The sequence below is a fragment of the Oryzias latipes genome, chromosome 24 (assembly GCF_053564925.1).
Source record: "Oryzias latipes strain Hd-rR chromosome 24, Olatipes_Hd-rR_3.1".
NCBI lineage: Eukaryota > Metazoa > Chordata > Actinopteri > Beloniformes > Adrianichthyidae > Oryzias > Oryzias latipes.
In genome coordinates this window covers 17941555-17959775 of record NC_136260.1, presented here as the reverse complement: position 1 = coordinate 17959775, position 18221 = coordinate 17941555, and the positions used below count along the sequence as shown (strand labels likewise).

The window sequence follows — 18221 nt, the reverse complement described above, 5'->3', positions numbered from 1 at the left end:
GATTTAATATTCTGTTTAATAACTTGCTAAATAATGATAATAGTATTAAAAGACAGAAAACAAAAACGTCTTTCTACATTTAGACATCTGCTTCTTACAGCTGTGGTAATGAAAGTCTTGAGGCCAGATCTGGTGGCTTTAGGTCTTAAATTAAGTATGTTTTTTATTAGAATTAGAGCACGTGATTGGAGCAGGACAACATTTTTATTTCAATTTAAGCACATTTAGATCCTACTTTAATAAAACATCTTGCCCTTACGTAAATTTAAAAAAGAAGAAAACTTGAACCAAATTCAAATAAAAAGCAAAATAAATACATATTAAATCACAGCAATGGCAGGTGTTTACATTTTTAAACCAGTAAAAGAAAGTACAAAAAGAAAAGTGTTACGCTTTAAGTTATATATATTCAATATGTGATGATTCTACAAAAAGGTTTAAGTCAATTTGGAAGAATGGACCTATTGACTGAGTTTAAATGAAGGGTATTTCCCAAAATAAAAGCATTTTAAAAATGCTTCAATACAAGAAAGACTGTTGTGAAATATTTAGCAAGTATTGTTTTTTGGAAACGGCAAATGGCATACACTTATGTAATCTTTTTTTATTTCGATTAGGCCCAAAGCATTTTACAGTTACAGTCCCATTCACACATGCACACACACTCACACACTGATGGCGGCTCCGCTGCCGAACACTGGTGCCAACTTCCACCACCAGAGCAATGTTGGCTTCAGTGTCTTGCCCAAGGACACTTCGACAGATGGACAGGCAAGGTGGAAACCAAGCCTGCAATCCTACGATCAGAGGATGACTGTTCAACCATGGCTTGCTCTAAGAAATGGCTAACAGGTTTTATGTACCAGAAACTGGATGATCCAATGCAGTAGCGAAGGAATTTTATTTGATAAAGAGGATGATAAAAATGCATAAAAAATCTAGTGTTTGGTTTTAGAAGGTGATTTATAAGGAGAAACACCAGAATACAATATTTGAAGTAAAGCAAAAAAATAAAATAAAATGTTACAAAAACTAGTAGTTTTTGAAGTTTTAATAAAGAGTGGTCATCCTGTCATCCTCACACCACTGTAATAGTGTTTTTTTATTTAATTTATTGATTTATATTTTTTGCTGTGATGCTTAAGTCTCCTTTTTTTTAAATCCTTCCCTTTATTGCTTTAGTGGTAGAAAATGTTTTGGTAATATTGGTGGTAGGACCAACAAGTGTTCTTGTGAGGTAAATCTTCCCAAACATGATTTGTATTTTCAAAACCATGAGAAATGTCATGACTATAAACCCTACAAGTATTTGAAGTGAGCAAGAGTTCCTTCCATGCCACAAGAGTATCACAGTCCCACTGAAAATGCTGTCGGATTAAAGAATCAACTACTTGCTTCGGTTTTCCAAAATACACTCCTCCTTGTTAAGCCACTCAGCTTCTAGGCCAATGATGCATTCCTAAAATTCATCAGATTCTTCTGCTTACAATACATCAGCCTTACTTTTATGAGCGTGTCTTGGATTAGCCTACTTTTCAGTTAATCACTCTAAAGGGGAGGGATGGAGATACACTAAACACTAAAGCGGTTTAATTCCAAATTAGGCCTTTTTTTTTAAATACTAACATACAGTAACTCAGTTTAAAAAATGTAGGATTTTGTGCAGGAATTTGGGGAAAAATGCAGAAACTTGCTTTTTTTTACTGAGCTGTAAAACTACTTTAAACACAGTCTGCAAATATGAAATATGGCTTTATAAGGCTGTGGGGTTTTGGTTAAAAAAATTCATAATGTTAATTAAAACACCACTGTGAATATTATTATTTTAAAACATTATCATAGAGGGACTTTATAGAAGGTTAATTTATAGAATTTAAACAATGTAAAAATAAATAATTATGCTTTTCCCAGCCTCAGCTTCTTCTACAGACATCATACTACACTGTTACACAGCAAATTTGTGAAACTGACCACTCACTGCTATAAAAGAAGCCTAGACTGTGACTTTTCCTGCTTTATTAGGACCACCTCTAATTCAATTTAATCTGATATGAACCAGTTGGCTTTGTGGAAGACATTTGACATTAATACATCTAATTTCTGAAGTCCCAATGTGGCTTAAAGCTGGGGTGTGGTTAGGATTAGCCATCAACTGGTCATAAGGGATGGCAAATTGAGCCAAATGTGGTGCAAAAAGCAACCTGTCATCTTAAAATGATGTCAGCAATGGACAATTTGCTGATAGTGAAATTTTACTTTTTGTATGTCTTTATAAAAAAAACTTTCCACATTTGGTTATGATGGAGCTCTGAATTTCTTTTCCCCTTATTTAGCCTGTTTTCAGCATTTGCAGGCATAAACTCGTGTTTAGATTAGATTAATTGGTGAACTGAAATTTTGTGGTTCGGAGGGGTGAAGAAATGAGTTCTTACACGTTCAGCCCCCTTTTGTCTTTAACATCGATGCAGGCGCGTCTCACCTGGTTCCATCAACACGCCTTGGTCACCGAACCCCCCAAAATGACTATGCTGCCAACTCAACCACCATAGCTACCTTTAACTGGCTGCAAACCAGCCGGAGCCTGAGCAGCTGAAGTCATTAAAACTTGGGAAGTAAAACACGCGTCGTTCTTTCCTCCTCCCAGGGCAGACGCACAGAAATAAATCAACAGGGCTATGGAGGAGCTCTTCAACTTCATCCTGTTGGTCATGAATAATAAACACGAACTCACCTCTGGCCCCTGCTTTCCTGATTACAGCTCATTTATTTTTATTTATGTCAGATGAAATCAAGAGCAGCAGCGTGCCAGACTTCTGAAAGACTGATTACTTCGCTGACAAGAATATTAAAACTATTCAGCTGCTAAAGTGAAACGACCCACTCAAAAAAAAAAATGTTTTTAACATATTCTTGTGGCATTTTTCTGATTATGCAGGACATATACAAAGAAAATAAAGCTCAAATTTGAATTTCTGAGTATTTCTTTATTTAAATTGTTGTGAATCAGGAGCAGATGATACGAAGCCGTTTGTAAAAAAGAGCGTAAACTCAGTAAACACTGAGTGGACCACAAGCTCCCGGCACCACAACAGGGATAGTTGGGGGGTGGAGTTGCTCCTTGATAATAGTTCTGCCCACAACTCAGAGACAAATTCCTACTGCAGAAATTATGTCCTAGAAAACAACACAAGTTTTTGAATTTGAGCTTAAAATGGCATAAAAATAAAAAAAACACTGGGAAAGCATTTAAAATAGAGATATTAAACAGAGCTGGATGATCCACACCCATTTCTCCCTTTTGTTGGTAATAGCTTCTTTTAAAAGTATAAATGTTTCTTAATTACTCTAATAAATGAAATAAGTAAGGAAATTAAAAAAGAGAAGAGAACCAGAGAGAATTTTCTCAGAGGTTGAGCCTAAAAGGGGACTCTGTTTTTTTTTTTTACTTGTCCTGTCCAGCAGCTGAGCAAACAAACAAGAGCTGAAGGCCTCTTGTGTTGCATAGATTTTACTGTTACAATAGGGGGCTGTGAATATTCTGCCACACTAGTTCTATATTAGCATAAATACCTTTTGTAGTTAAGGTTAACTTAATTAATATTGACTAGTTTGTAGTCAATATTATGTATAGATGTCTTGCTGGACCAGATGTTAAAAAAAGGAGAGAAGAAGAGAGTGAGATGTTAGAGATGCTAGTGGGATGTTTTATAATAAATAAATAAATAAATAATATATCAGGGGATTCAATTTAGAAGCGTAAGCAAACAGTTAAAGAGAACCCGGTCATCTTAACCCCAGACCAGACTTAATACTTCTGATTAGTGTCATAAACGGACCCCTACCGCCGTCGAGGGGATGTCCACCCGTGGATCTCTTGTTTAAACTTTTCCTCAGGGGCTAATGGGTATAAAACATCTGCCAGCATCACTGTGTGCTCAAAGTTTGACAGCGCCAGCTAACACTCCCCCAGGGAGTCCCCTTAGCCAAAAGAGTGTCCACACCAAGCCCTCCCACGACCTCTGTAAGCACATCCCTTTCCTGGTGACCCTTAAGGGCCAAAGGCCATGTGGCAAGAGGACACTTTTACTCCAGGTTTGTGAGCATCTGTGTTGTGTTTCTTATCACTGGTGGTTGAAGGGTGAAAGAGCGAGGGGCACAAAGGTTCCGGGAACACCCTTGATGATGATGATGATGTCTGCGTTCGTGTCCAGACTCTCGTAGAAACCCGCAGATGCAGAGAGTGACAGAGAGCAAGACACAGAGAGGAGAAAGAGGACACACATCTGTCATTTTAATGGTCGCTTTTTATGGGCAGCAAGAGCTGGGTGGCAGACAGACTGTCCATCGCTACCCAGAGTCCAGACACCACACAGATGCACCAATAAGAGCTTTACTCTGATGTGAACTTCTTCAAACAGCCTCGTCCCAGTTAACATTTATAGGCAGAAACAAAAGATTTGGACCAAGTGAACAAAACTTGGCATAAATATGCTGACATTCATGGATGTGCCTTCATCCTGAGCATTTCCTAAGCTGTAAACAACCAAAGGTGTTGAACATTTAAGAAAAGGGGGCCAAATTACCTTTTTAATTTTACAATTGTTCTCAACTTTATTGAATTGATTTTTGAATCGATTAACTTGTAACTTAGAAAACGATGGGATAGTACTGATTGACTGATGACAAAAAAAATACAATTTATATATGCCTCTATATGCACTAGCAATCTGCCCTAATGGAAAATCGGCATAACAACCTGCATTTAGTGAGGTTCAGGCATGTGTGGTGAAAAGAACAGACATTGAAGGGGAAAAAAAGCATGGGAGTGGGTGGGCATGGACGAGGCTGAGCTTTGGGAGGAATTAACAAGCTTATCTCAGGGGCTTGTTCTGTGAAAACAGGCAATTGAACAACCCCTGAAGATCTGGGGGGACAAAAAATGGTCCGCAGCGTGTCAAAGGGGATTTACCAGGGAGATCTCTTTCCATTTACAACAAAGCGGCAACAGAACTGCAGGAATTATGAGATAAAATGTGAAAGCTTCCATTGAAATGAAATAAACATGTTTTACAAAGTTTGTTTTGAAAACTCCTTCCTGTGAGTTTTTTTTTGTTTGGAAGCTGCACCTTTAATTAGAAATCCTGTGACATAAAATAAACTATTATTCCATCCACTCACCTAAAAATAAATGACATAGAAAAACAGTTTTTCTACCAGCTTTATCTGCGTGTGAGATTTTTTTTTTTTTGGCTTATTGAAAGCTTCAAAATGATCTGAATGTCCTGCATTGAAATCTACATAACTGCCTTACCGTGTGCTGTGCATGAACACAGTGAGGCCAATTATGGATGCCTTAAGTCTAAAGATATATAGAAAAGTTTCAATTATTAATAAATAGTGTGAAAATCTGGAGACCAACTGATTTAGAAAATGGATTAGAGACACGCAGTAGGGAACTTTTTCTTATTTTGTCTTTTTTCTCTCTGAATTTTTAGTGTATCTTGACTTTTTTTTTATTAAATATGAGACTTTGTCTTTAGGAATTCTGACTATAGCCCTAAAATTTTGGTTTTCATTTTCAGAATTCTGGTTTTAACTTTATAATCCTGACTTTGACTGTCAAGATTCAGATTTTTTCTTTCATTCGGACTTTTACCGTACATTTAAATTCCACAGAATTCTAACGTTGACCTTGGAGTTTGGTTTTTAATCTCAAAGTAATGCTTTTTTTTTACACTTTCTAGTTTTAATCTCAAAAGTCTGATATTTATTAGAATGTAGGAAAAAAGTTATTTTACATTTACTTGATTTTTTTTTTTTTTGTGGTCAGTGGCCGTATTTATTTATATCAAAAACCATAAATTCTGTTTGTTTTTAATGGGGAAAAAAAATGGAGAGAACCAAACTGAGAAAAGGGGAGAAACCTGCGTCCTGCCTGCTCCCTCCCCCTTACCTGAACTGGTCAGAAGAGCCTGTAAGCAACAGATTAGCAGTGCTCTCGGGAGCAGGCTGGTGTAGCGTGCTGTAATGCAGACTGTCAGTCCAACACAGTTGGGGGGCAACACAATGCCTCCTTGTTCAGACTGGCCCTTCTGTGCCCCACCTCCCCTACCTCTACATCTCCCTTGCTGTCTCCCTTTTTAGCCTCAAGGGGTTTAATCAAACTATAAAAAACCAACAGAGTTCAAAATGTTTCTTTCACTCTCTGATGCCAAAGACAGTTTGAGGTATTGAAGGTGGGACGGATCAAGGGGGTAGAGACAAATTTACAAAGGAAGCAAGATCAAGAGGGACCTGTCGACTACTAAACCAAACATAAATCAGCTCCAAGGAAACAGAGTAAGAGACAGAAAAATGGGAAGGAGGAGGGGCATCAAAGCATGGTTGACATTCTTCAAGTAGCACAAAAAGGTGTGTGCACCAGTTTCTGCAAAAGTGTATGTAATGGAGACTCAGTTTAGCTTGACCTAACTGCATATGTAGGCTGTACACCCACCTGATTTAGAAATCGACCTCCTACCGCAAAGTTTCACCCCTGAATTTACCCCTCAGTTTGTCCCTTTCAGCCCGCTGCTCTCACTAAGTAAAGTCTGTGCAAACATGACAAATGAGGCTGCATTCTAAGTGGATCCCACAATGTTTCCTAAACAGAAACGCAGATGTGAAGTTGTGCAAAGTAGCGGCATGCAGCAATACCAGCGTGCCACTCAAGATTCTTTTTCAGGCTTCTTCTCCTTTTTGTGCAAGAAGGGGCAAGTGCAAACACACACCTGCAATGTCAGTATATACATCTCTGCAGGTAAATGATTTAATAGGATTTTACCATCGGTTTTCCACAATAACAATCATTATTATAGAGAAATATCTAACTCAACACTTCACTGGGTAATTTGGGTTGTTTTGAGTGTTGGAGAAAGTGTATGCAAAATAATGATTATCACATTAAGGGCTAACTTTTTGAGTAGTATTTCTGAACAGAATAAGTCATGATTCACAATCTAGTACTTCACAGTTGATGGTCTTCTTTTTCAGCCTACGTAGGTAACTTGGATTTAAATTGACAGTTTTACCCCAAAATTAGCAATGAGAGAGACATTATATTAAAAAAAAAACTTGCATCAAATTACAGTGATCTTTGAAATCCAGCAAGCGTCATCACTCAGTCAGAACTTTCATTTTATCCATGATGGTGGAGTTTAATGCTGACAGAGCAACCATTTCTGTGGATCAGACTTTACAGCTACCATCGCTACAGTCCATAGTTAGCATGACATCTATATCAACAGGACGAAAAATTCAAGTGTTTCTCAAATTCTTGAAAGACCCAAATTTTGTCAATGAGGTTAGTCTTTTTTTTTACATCCAAGAACAGGTGAGAGGCAAATCAGTGCCCAACAAACATACGCAAACGTGAATAATGTTATGCCGAAATATTGCGCTGGTTCCTCTTTTGCTTTCAAAGCTCAGATCCACTATGGACTCCTGCAGACCCCTCAATGAGCACTTTGGTATGTGGCACCATAGAAACAGCTTCTTTAAGGTTCAGTGAGTGGAACCTTCCAGGGCTGGACTTGTTCATCCAGTTCATACAAGGGAAGCTCAGTCAGACTGACATCTTGGAAATATGAAGAGAGGGATCTGGCTGCAGACAAGATGGCACCTGACATCATCATAGAACTTGCTTTTCTAACCAACCTTCACACCAGAAATTTGAGGAGGATGTTAAGAATTTTCTGGCCCCAAAAAATCTCCATTGAAGATCTATTGTCCCGTTGCAATGAAGAAGACATGTCAACAATTATCTTCAAAAAATGCTAGACATGCATTGGACATGAAAGCATGGTTGACGAAAGACGGAAGAAAATACGATCATAAAGACAGCACTACAACGGACACCAGATGGAAAAAGAAAACGACCACGTCCCAGAGAGTGGAAGCCGAGCTGAAAGAATTTGGACACACCTGGGGAAACATCTACAACTTGGCCCATGACCGTCAGAAATGGATAGATTTTGTTGCTGCCCTAAAGATCTCAAGGCGTAAAGGGCAGAAAGAAGAAGACTCTAACCCAAAAGTGTTCAGAGTTATAAATAAATAAAGAAATAAAAGCTATCTTATGGGTAAGCCTGCACAATAAATTGTAAATGTATCACTATCGCGAAATCAATACGCATATCGCAAAAGATGGTGAAAATTGCGATAAATGGTAACCTTAAATGAACTCAAACAATCTTATGGCAGCGTGAAGTATTTAACTAATCAAATAAACCCAATTATGCATTTGAGAAATCAGATGGACGCCTTCACGTTGTTGACCAATCGGGTAGAGCCCATTTATATTAGATGTTCCCCTCCCATGTAGACGACGGTCATTTGGAGTATAATTTAAGTTATGTTGACTCCTATTTAAATGAAACTGTTACAGTGAAAAGGAAATTATGTTTTTGGTTGTTATGCTGTTTGTTCATGTACCAAAAGTTATATCGTCATTGCAATATTGATCACCAATATTGCATATCGTGAGTATTCCTCATATCGTGTAGCCCTAGATATGGGGGAGTTCTGGTTCCAGTTGAGGAATTCTGATTCTGGCTCTTAATGTCTGCTGCTAGGACCTCTTGAATATGGAGACAAGGTCAGCATCTAATTTTTGTTCTGATCTTGAAGCTCCTAAATCTATTCTGCTTTATATCATGACACATTGTCTTTCTAAAGGAGGCCATCATTTTCCATGCAGCAGTGTCGATCAGGGGTCATCAATCCTGGTCTTTAAAAGATCTTATTTTGCTAGTTTTCCAGCTATCATGACTTGTTGTTAAATGATGGGATCACTTGTGAGCAACTGATGAGAATATCAAAAATGCAAATTTTAAGAAAACAAGGACAAGCATTGGGCAACCATGATGTTCATTATCTGCAGGGAATATAAAAGTAACCCGTTTCTGTGATGTAAAAGTTGATGTGGTTCATCTAACTTTTACATCACAGCTTTATTTCCACTGTAGGTAAAAGATGGAAGGCTCTGTATCTGAATTCTCTGCACCTTCATAGCACCAAGATCTAAAGGCCATGTCCCACAGCCACTACACACATATTGCACAGATGAAAATTAATCATAAGTGAATATACGTGGAAAAAGTGAGAAAAGTTGTGGTTTTTACTTGAAAATGTAACAGATGTATCAAAAATGAACCAAGTTAAAAGAAGTAAGGCTAAACAACACAAAGAAAACTTAAATCATCGTAGAACGGGAACTTTGCGTGATTATTGCGCTGCCATTAGTGATTTGTGCGTCAATTGCATAATTTTTACAGGACATGTAAAAATGTCTTACATGTCCTAACATGTATTAGTGGTACATGCATGAAAAGTCTGTTACACAAACGTGGAACGGTTGTAGAAAGCTACAAATTTGCGTATGCATCTGACAAAAATCACACACAAGTGCATAAGGATTACATCATATTTGCGTTTGAACTACGTAAAATATGCATAAACTGCGTAATTCTCTACCAACCCAAAATTTTGAACAGCTCAAAACCGAATTCACGTAAGGACCCATCGGCCGAAACCCTCGACCAACAAAAAAAATTTCACTTGCCATATAATAAATGCATCTTACACTTCTAAGAGATAGCGAGTGATCTTCATATTAGGGATTAATGGTGTGTGTACCATATATAAATGATTGTGCTACAATGTACTTTACAAAAAAACGGATAAAAAGACGCCGACAAAAATGCAAGATCTTCATCTCTATATGCTCATTATTCTATTCTTCAATGGTTTAAAGGCTTCATTCAGTTATTTAAAGCCGCTGAGCTTCTCACATTCAACAAGCAGTATTTCAATCCCTGGAAGAAGCGATTTGTCGGATTTGCAGCAAAAACTTTCTGGGCAAAGGTGCTAATGCCACTAATTTCAAACTAATGGTGATGTAACACAGTTAAACCACAATAACACTTACCTACGTCAGAATGTCCAATTTTATGGCAGCTTAAAAAATGGTTTTGCCCTTCATCATTAGTATTGATAATTTAGTCAAGGTCTTGTGCCATCTGTTGAATTTTTAAGTGGACAATGACGAATCAAATTTAAATAGATACATTTAGAACATATCTGGGCTATTTAACCAGATTTCTTACTTTATAGGTATAGCCAGGGAAGATTAGCTTTTCTTGGCATAACTTGATTAACACAAGAAAAGTGTGAAAGGCTGTTATGAAATTATTTTTATTCTTTGTGCTTTAAAAATGTGTTGGATCCATTGTAATATCCTTGAAAAGCTGAGAAACAAACATTTCTTAAAAGTTCTTTATGGGATGACTTTGAGCCAGCATCTGTGTTCAGCACAGCTGATGGAGATAACTTCATTTCCGTTCGCCTGCCTTAAAATGAGCTTTCCTTCCTGTTGTAAACACTCATCTCTCACCACTGACACCACTCGGTTTTCCCACCGCGATGTAAGGCTCTGCTTTTAGTGTGTGTTTATTTATGTGCTCATTGTATCCTGAGGGAAGAGCTTTCACATATTTCATCCCCATCATGCCAGGCCAGACTTCCACCTTCAATTACACACTCTGCACACCTTACCTCACTGGAGTACAATGTGTTTATAGCATCCCTGAGATGTCGGATTTACATTTTCATCAATGCTGCAGTTATGAGAAGAATTATTGTGGGCAGAGAGAAAGTGTTCTGGTTATGAAAGCAAAAACTAAGCAGATTTGTATTGAATTCTGACCGAAAATTCTAAACCCAATTCTAAAATCAAAGACCCATTCCAAAGAAAATTAACTGCTCCCTGCTCCGCTCCATATTAATAAATTCACTTCCAGGCAAATGGATCCCTGTACGTCTTCGTTTTCCTCCTATGAGCTTGTATCTGGCTCAAAACTGTACGGCTGGATAGCTCCAATATTGCTTGCCATTTTTGTTGCACCCATAATGCTATGATGGGTTTGTAAGGGACTGTAAGCTAGCAGGAGAGCGTGTAAACAGATGGATGATGGAAAAAGGCGTTCCACGCCCACAGTTCTGTACACAACTCAGAGGCAAATGAATAATGAACTACTGTTGCTCAGCAGAAACTTTCTTCGTTTGGCTAAAAACGCTAAAACGCTTTTAAAAGAGATCAAAAGATGATTGGAGTGGGACTTTAAATCCAGCTACTCTCTTACACAATTTATGGACTCTGAGCATTAGATGGATTTGAAAGTTGAACTTTAACAAGCATCTAAACCTTTAGTGTAGTGAGCTGCCTTCAGCCAACACTCCTTTGGGAAACATCCTTCACTGAATCCTCTCTTTGAAAACGACACGCTGCCCATTCAGGTTGAAAGAAAAGCAGCATTATGCCAGGTCCTCGCCATCCGCCTTGCCTCCCGTCTGCATCTCAGCAGACAAAACAAGTGGGAGGCAGGAGTTGTTTAGACAGAGCTCACCTGGCACAAATGCAGACATAGAAACAGTGATCAGGCAAGCTGCAGGGAGGAGTCCAGGCAGCAGAAGGGCGTGGAGGAGGAGAAGCAGCTGTGGTGTTCATGGAGAAAAGGGAGGCGAAATGACCAGAGTGTGGCCGAGGGGGACACATGGCCTTTAGTGGGTGACGCTCATCCAAAGATACTCAAAAGTTAAAGCAGATTGAGACTAAGAGGTTGGCAGGGTAGAGCTGAGGAGCACCATAATCCAGGACTTGCCTGTGGGTAACAGAGGATATGGATTTGCACATCAGTGTGTGTGTTACTCCCATGGATTCAGAGCTGCTGGTATTACAGAAACACCCAGCTAATCAAGCGCTGAGGATAAATAAGGCTCAGTCATAATACCATACAACTGAAAGTCTGCACGATTAGAATAGGCATCGTTTGGCCCCTGCTCGTGCCAAAAATAAGTGTTTATTTTGATCTGCTCTCTTTAAAAAAACGTGTGTGCCGAGGGTCAACAGCAGGCAAACAAAGAAGAAGACGGATGATAACTCACACTCCAAGATACTATGGGTTGACCTCAGTTGACCCCATGGCCCCTCACAACCTCTCATCCCATTGACTGAGATTATAAAGGGTTTTGCCCACGGGCTTTTATGAGGGTGAAACAGAACGAAAGTGGCCTGACTGTAACCCTAGACTTTAACAGAGATAACGGAGATGTAGAGCAAAATTGACAAACATATTCTCACAATGAGGGAATCAGAGAGGATCAGGACATTTTTAATGACAGAATGAACACCAGTACAAAGCCCGACACCGACCGATACTGGGTCTAGACCACTTTTGTCACTTGCGCAGCTGTCAATCAAGGTCTCCCAGGAGACTCCAGCTGGTGAAGAATGCAACAAAAAGAGCTAAAGAATGCAACAAAAAGATGCTTCTGCCCAATTTCATTCATAATGATGCAGCAGGCCTGTTGCACTGAGCAAACAAAACTCCATTCAGCCAGTTCTAAAAGGCCTCGGAGGTTGACATCCTGCTAAAGCAGGAGTTTGTCTCCAACTCTCTAAAGCAGCATCTTTTAAAATGTGAATGACAAATTAAAAATCCAAGCAGACTCCACGCCAAATGTACGATTTGCATAATCAAGCTTCAAGCTTGGTTCAAGCAGGAGAAATCTGGCATCATCCGGCCTTACAGTTTTCCTTTCTTGCTCAATTAATCAGTAATCTCCCCAGTCGTACACTTTGAGTTAAAAACTCACAATGCGAAGGTTTTACTGTGATCTTTAGCAGCTCATTAGGCTGTGGCAAGGACGCAAAAACGCAAGAGGCATGCAACATACATCTGCTCTTTAACACCTTTCCCTATATACTGTTAGGCTGCTGCTTCCAAGCATTAGACCCATTAGAGACCAATTAACAGTCAAACAGAGCTCCCTCGCTGTTTTACGGCATCATAAACAAAACCTGCAGGCTTGCTCTGGGCTCAGCAGAACCCAAAACAAAACAACTCTGTTTGGTAATGTGCTATTTGTAGCAGACGTAAAATCCTGTCCTGTTACCTCACCTGGAAGAGGCGATGAGAAAATACGGATGAGAAAATGTCTGCCTTTCAAAATGTTAAATGTAAACATTGTTTACTCTTACGTTTCAAAAACACCTTGTTTCATTTGTTTTCTGGTTAATCTTACATTGATGGTTGGTTTTGCTCAATCTGACTTTTATATATGGTTTCACTTTTAATGAATCATAGATGATGGAAGGACATGCAAGAAGTTTGCTTTGAACTATAATTTCCCAAACGTTTATATTAATTTAATTCATTTTTTCAGTTCAGTTTTTCTGAATTTTAATCCATAAACACATATCCTCCCGACTACCAGGTAATTTCTGTTTTAATCTATAAAAACCACACTTCCCATGACCCATCACATTTGGTATCACTAAAGAAACCCAAATGTTCTCTGCATGCGTTTCAAAAAAAGCTTTTTCATGAGTACTATACAGTTGTTGTGAGATATAATTCGGATGACACATTTGCGTTGCTGGAAGCTAGGAGAATCTGTGAAATCCAACAGTTTGAGGAGCCCCATTCTGCACAAACTGTGTCACTGCAAAAAAGATAAGCACAATGCGGGTCTTTTCCGCGTGTTTATGGTGTGCCAGCCGGTTTGTGAGGCAAACATTGGAGTGTGCATGCTCCAGCACGCCGTAGGCACAGGCCATCCAAAGAGGAGAGCTGGATGCGACGCAGCTCTTCATTTCTTCTTTTCGACAGTTTTAAAGCTGCACCTAGGGATTTCTTTAAAGATGTTTCTTTATATACACACATTTAAAAGTTACAGTTTGCTGGAAATAGGAAAAACCACTCGGTGTCAGTTTTAAATGAGACAAGAAAAACGCAACTTTTTTTATGTAATCAACCAAAAATGTCCAACCTGACAAGTCTGCAGAGCCTTTGGTGAGATCGCAGATGATGAGCAAGAAGGTTATTCCCGATAGGAGAGCAAAAGTGACGGGTGAGACAGTCCCATCTGAGAGGATCATCCTTGAAGCCTCAAAGTTTTTGAATTTCTCCAATTCATCAGAAAGTCAGGAAGCAGCGGCCGCAGCAAAGAGTGTGAGATGAGCCGTCGCAGTACCTCATCCTCCCACCGTCCTGCTGGGAAACGGGCATCGAGCGTCCTCTGAGGCTGGAGTCAGTCCACTCACTGCAATAATTCCCGACTGCGTGTTGTGTTGAGGAAGCAGTCCACCTGCAGGCGCCACGCTCCCACTGCGCGCATATTCCCAAAGATCCGGGCGTGCGCGCTCACGCGTCAAAACGTGTTCAAAGTTGCATTTTATCTCTAAACCCCTTTTAGGTCTATTTTAGACCATATTTACAATAGAACATTAAGGTTAATAATAATAATTAAATATATATATATATACTTACAACATCATCTTTATTAAAGAAGAGAACTGCAACTCTGAGATTCATATTTTTATTTACTATATATGTATTAAACAACCCATCTTAAAAACAATATAATTGCAGTAATTTTTGGCTGAACTCCTAATAATTTAGTACTTACGATTATATAAAATGCCTTTTCTGTCCAATTTTGTATCTAAAATCAAATCACCTAAACACGTACCTCTAAAAGAAAACACAATTTCACCATCTTGTGGACACTTGGTGTAACTACAGGAAATAAATAGCACTTGAAACCTTTTTTAGCTATTGCGGCTTCCGTAATGTGACAACAGAAGGTCAATCATGGCAGCCTGCACGAGAGGGCTCAAAAATCTTTTGACTTCGATCAAGTTTTGTCGTACTTTGCCGTTTCAAGATGAGAGTAAGTTTGAAAACAAATATCCCAAAATTCACAGCACATCTTTGTAAGGTCTTTTTAGACGGAATGTAATAAGCTAACTAAGCTAGCTAGCCCTGGTGTAAAATTACAGCTTTAGCATAAAAACGTGTCTGTAAATACTGAAACTTCTTCTTCTTTCAGGGTTTTTGTGTACGTCTGCGCTTCGTTTCGCCAATAACGAACCGCCTAAATTCGTCCCTCCATCCAAACCGGTTATAATAAACAAAACGCAGACGACAGCGTCAACGCGAAGGTAAGAGTCGACTAGACCCCAGAAATTCAAATGCAACTTTGTTTAAAAAGCACTTTTCTTGCTAAACAGCACATCAAAGTGATTTACATAATAAAATAACAACGATAAATCCAAGCAAATTTTAGGTTTCCAGCGTTTAATATGAGATTTTGCTTAGGTTATGATTTCTTCCCATCAGATTTCTGAGTCCAGAGTTTATTCCTCCCAGGGGGAGAACAGACCCCTTTAAGTATTTCATGGAGAGGAGGGACATGGTTCGCAGGAGGAAGGCGCTCAATATTCCTGAATTCTACGTGGGTAAGAAACTAAACCCATTTGCAAAATCTAATCAGCCTCCCTGGGAAATATTTGAGAGTTACACTCCGCTTTGTGGCTTATTTAAAAAAAAATATATATTTTATTATATTTGAGGACAGAACCCCATGATTGTGCCATAACCTCCTGGTGTCACCATAGTAGTTTGTATCTGAGTGTGAAGCAGCTGAGAGGAAAATCAACTCCTCCAAGTCTGAGTTCATGGTACTAAACCAGAAAAGGTTGGAAAGAGGCTCAAATTGAGTTAAAGGATCTGTTTTTATCTGAAGAAATTATGAAACATGACCCTGAGTGAGTCACACGCTGAATCTCAAATCTACTCTTTAACACAACTTCTATCAATTCTGAGCTCCTTCCAGTAAGGAGGTTGGGCAAGAAATGTAGGAACTGATACATTTTTCCAGACCAGGGGTGGGGAAACTTTTCAACTTGTTGGCCACATTCATTCATTCATCTTCTTTACCGTTTATTCCCTTTCGGGGTCACGGGCTGCCGGAGCCTATCCCGGCCACTTGGGTGTAGGCAAGGGATGCCCTGGACTGGTCGCCAGTCTGTCGCAGGGTAGAATATCCTCAATCACACATCCATTCGCTCTCACACTCACACCTATGGACAATTTAGAGTTGCCAATCAACCTATGAAGCATGTTTTTGGACGATGGGAGGAAGCCGGAGATCCCGGAGAAAACCCACGCATGCACGGGGAGAACATGCAAACGCATGCAAACATGCGGGGTTTTTTTTACTCTTGGGTTTGCAGTATGACCCTTTTATAAGAAGAGCTGTTTCTGTTCTCTCTTGTCTGCTGTGGCTGGAGTCAAAGTCACTCTTGACATTTCTGCCTCTAATACTGACTGTCTCCAGGAAGCATCCTTGCAGTGACCATGGCTGATGCCAATGCCAGTGGAAAAACGAACCGCTTTGTTGGAATCTGCATCCAGAGAGGCGGGAGAGGGCTGGGTGCAACATTTGTTCTCAGGAACATACTTAATGGTCAAGGTTGGTGTAAATAAGTTTATGCTCAAATTCAACTTGTCATCAAATCAGTTGAGATGTTTAGGTTTTTCTTTTCTTTTTGAACACAATGTGTTTCCAAGTGTCAAACATTTGTGTGTGTTGTGCAGGAGTGGAGATCTGTTATGAGCTGTACAGCCCTCGCATTCAGACAATCGAAGTCTTGAAATTGGAGAAAAGACTTGATTCCAACCTGATGTACCTGAGAGATGCACTGCCTGAGTACAGCACAGTGGACCCAGAAATGAAGCCTGTGCCTTTCTCCCCAACTGGAGAGGTGCCCGTCAACAAGGTAAGAGGGAAAAAAAACTCCCGGTTTTAGGATGTTTTTTTTGTAGAAAAATAATGCATTCCTTGTTATTGATTTAACTGTTGCAAATCTCATCCTACAAGTATTTAAGCCTTGATTCAATATGAGAAAATAAGTCTAATAAACCTTTAATAAGTATTTATTTAATCCTTTTTTTTCTGAAACATTAAAATAGACAATATTATAAATTATATTATGTGACATTTGATTTTTTTTTTCGCACTGTTTTTCAGTTGAAAGTAAAAATGTGTCCAAAGCCGTGGTCCAAACACTGGGAACGGCCGCAGTTCGCCATCCAGGGCATCCGCTTCGACCTCTGCATGACACCGAAACAGATGGAGTTTGTGCAGAAGAAGTATGCTAAACCGTGGGAGGAGTATGACATGCTGAAGGAGTACGACACCTCCAAACTGGAGGAGCAGATCCTCGCCGAGGTCCAGCAGGAGATGAACAAGTGAAAGCCATCTTTCTTTTCAGTTTGGCCATTTGCTCAAAGTAATAAGGACTGAAAAACCAGCTTCAGTGGTTTTTTTTAAACCAATAGGAGGAAATGTGGACAATTGTTCTTTATTCTTGCCATGTGTTTTTTATTTTTTCCATCAATTTGTTTAATGTTTTTCAATGGGTTTAATATAATACCTGTCAAACTGTCTGAGCTTTGAATCTTTTCACCCAACATCATGGTACACTCTTCTCTCCAATTTATCTTTTAAACTGATAATAAACACAGATTCATAAATCCTCATCGTTTCTGAATGTTTTTTGTTTTTCTGCTCTGCTTTTATGCCATTTTGAAGCCAAAACTAAAATGAGAAGTTTATGACTTCTGCCAGTAGGTGGCACTGTTCTGCCAGCCATTTAGTACACTTCAGTGATTGCATAACTGCCTCAAAGATGGTTTTATCCTTGCAGGTTCTTTCAGTTTGGGTTATTTAACCCTTGTGCTATCCTAGACACTTTAACATTGGAAGTTGGGTCATCTAGACCCCACAAGACTGCGCTTTTTTCGTCAATGATTTGTGATCTTCACTGGCGTACATGGATTACATGAATTCCTCTTCACCTTTATCCACCTTTGTCATGGTAGGCGATAACACGTCAAAATAAGGCTTTGGTCATAGGATAGCACAAGGGTTAAATAAAAAGAGGAATTTATTTTGTGTTAGAAGGATTTTAATTTACTATCCCATTCTGATTGACCTTTGCTTTACAAACCTGCTCAGAGGAGCCGCCCATAACACTGATCTTCAAAAAGAGAAGCAGTTCCTCTGGCATTCAGAGATCGCACTGCAGAAACACCCGGTAGTGTTTTACTGTTGTGGATGGAAAATTGTGGCGTTGGGATGGTAAGTTGTAGCGTCAGTTGGGTAGTATAAAAACACTTGGACTCCTTATGTTATGTCTGCTCTCTGTGAACGTGTGTGTATATAAACAGACTGAAAGAGTCCCTGCACTCTAATTTCTCCATATTACAGGATGAGACGGAGAAAATGGGTCTCTAATGCAGGCGTAGCAGATGTTTGCTGAGCTCATTACGGAC

General features: G+C 39.3%; 2 protein-coding genes across 2 annotated transcripts in view; one reads left to right on the top strand and one right to left on the bottom strand.

Annotated features, from left to right (window-relative positions):
- eva1aa (eva-1 homolog A, regulator of programmed cell death a) overlaps window positions 1-14200 on the bottom strand; it is a 60398-nt gene extending 46198 nt beyond the window's left edge. The window contains exon 1 of the mRNA XM_004083462.5: window positions 13870-14200. Coding sequence (XP_004083510.2) covers window positions 13870-13978 — 109 coding nt within the window. The 5' untranslated portion in view covers window positions 13979-14200. The remainder of the gene's footprint in view (window positions 1-13869) is intronic.
- A 419-nt stretch (window positions 14201-14619) lies between these two features.
- Window positions 14620-17426, top strand: mrpl19 (mitochondrial ribosomal protein L19). Its single transcript, XM_004083463.5, has 6 exons — window positions 14620-14772; window positions 14932-15043; window positions 15222-15340; window positions 16222-16356; window positions 16482-16663; window positions 16915-17426. Exons 1-6 carry the CDS (start codon window positions 14694-14696, stop codon window positions 17137-17139), a joined length of 852 nt encoding a protein of 283 aa, XP_004083511.1. The 5' UTR covers window positions 14620-14693; the 3' UTR covers window positions 17140-17426.
- Window positions 17427-18221: the final 795 nt, after the last annotated feature.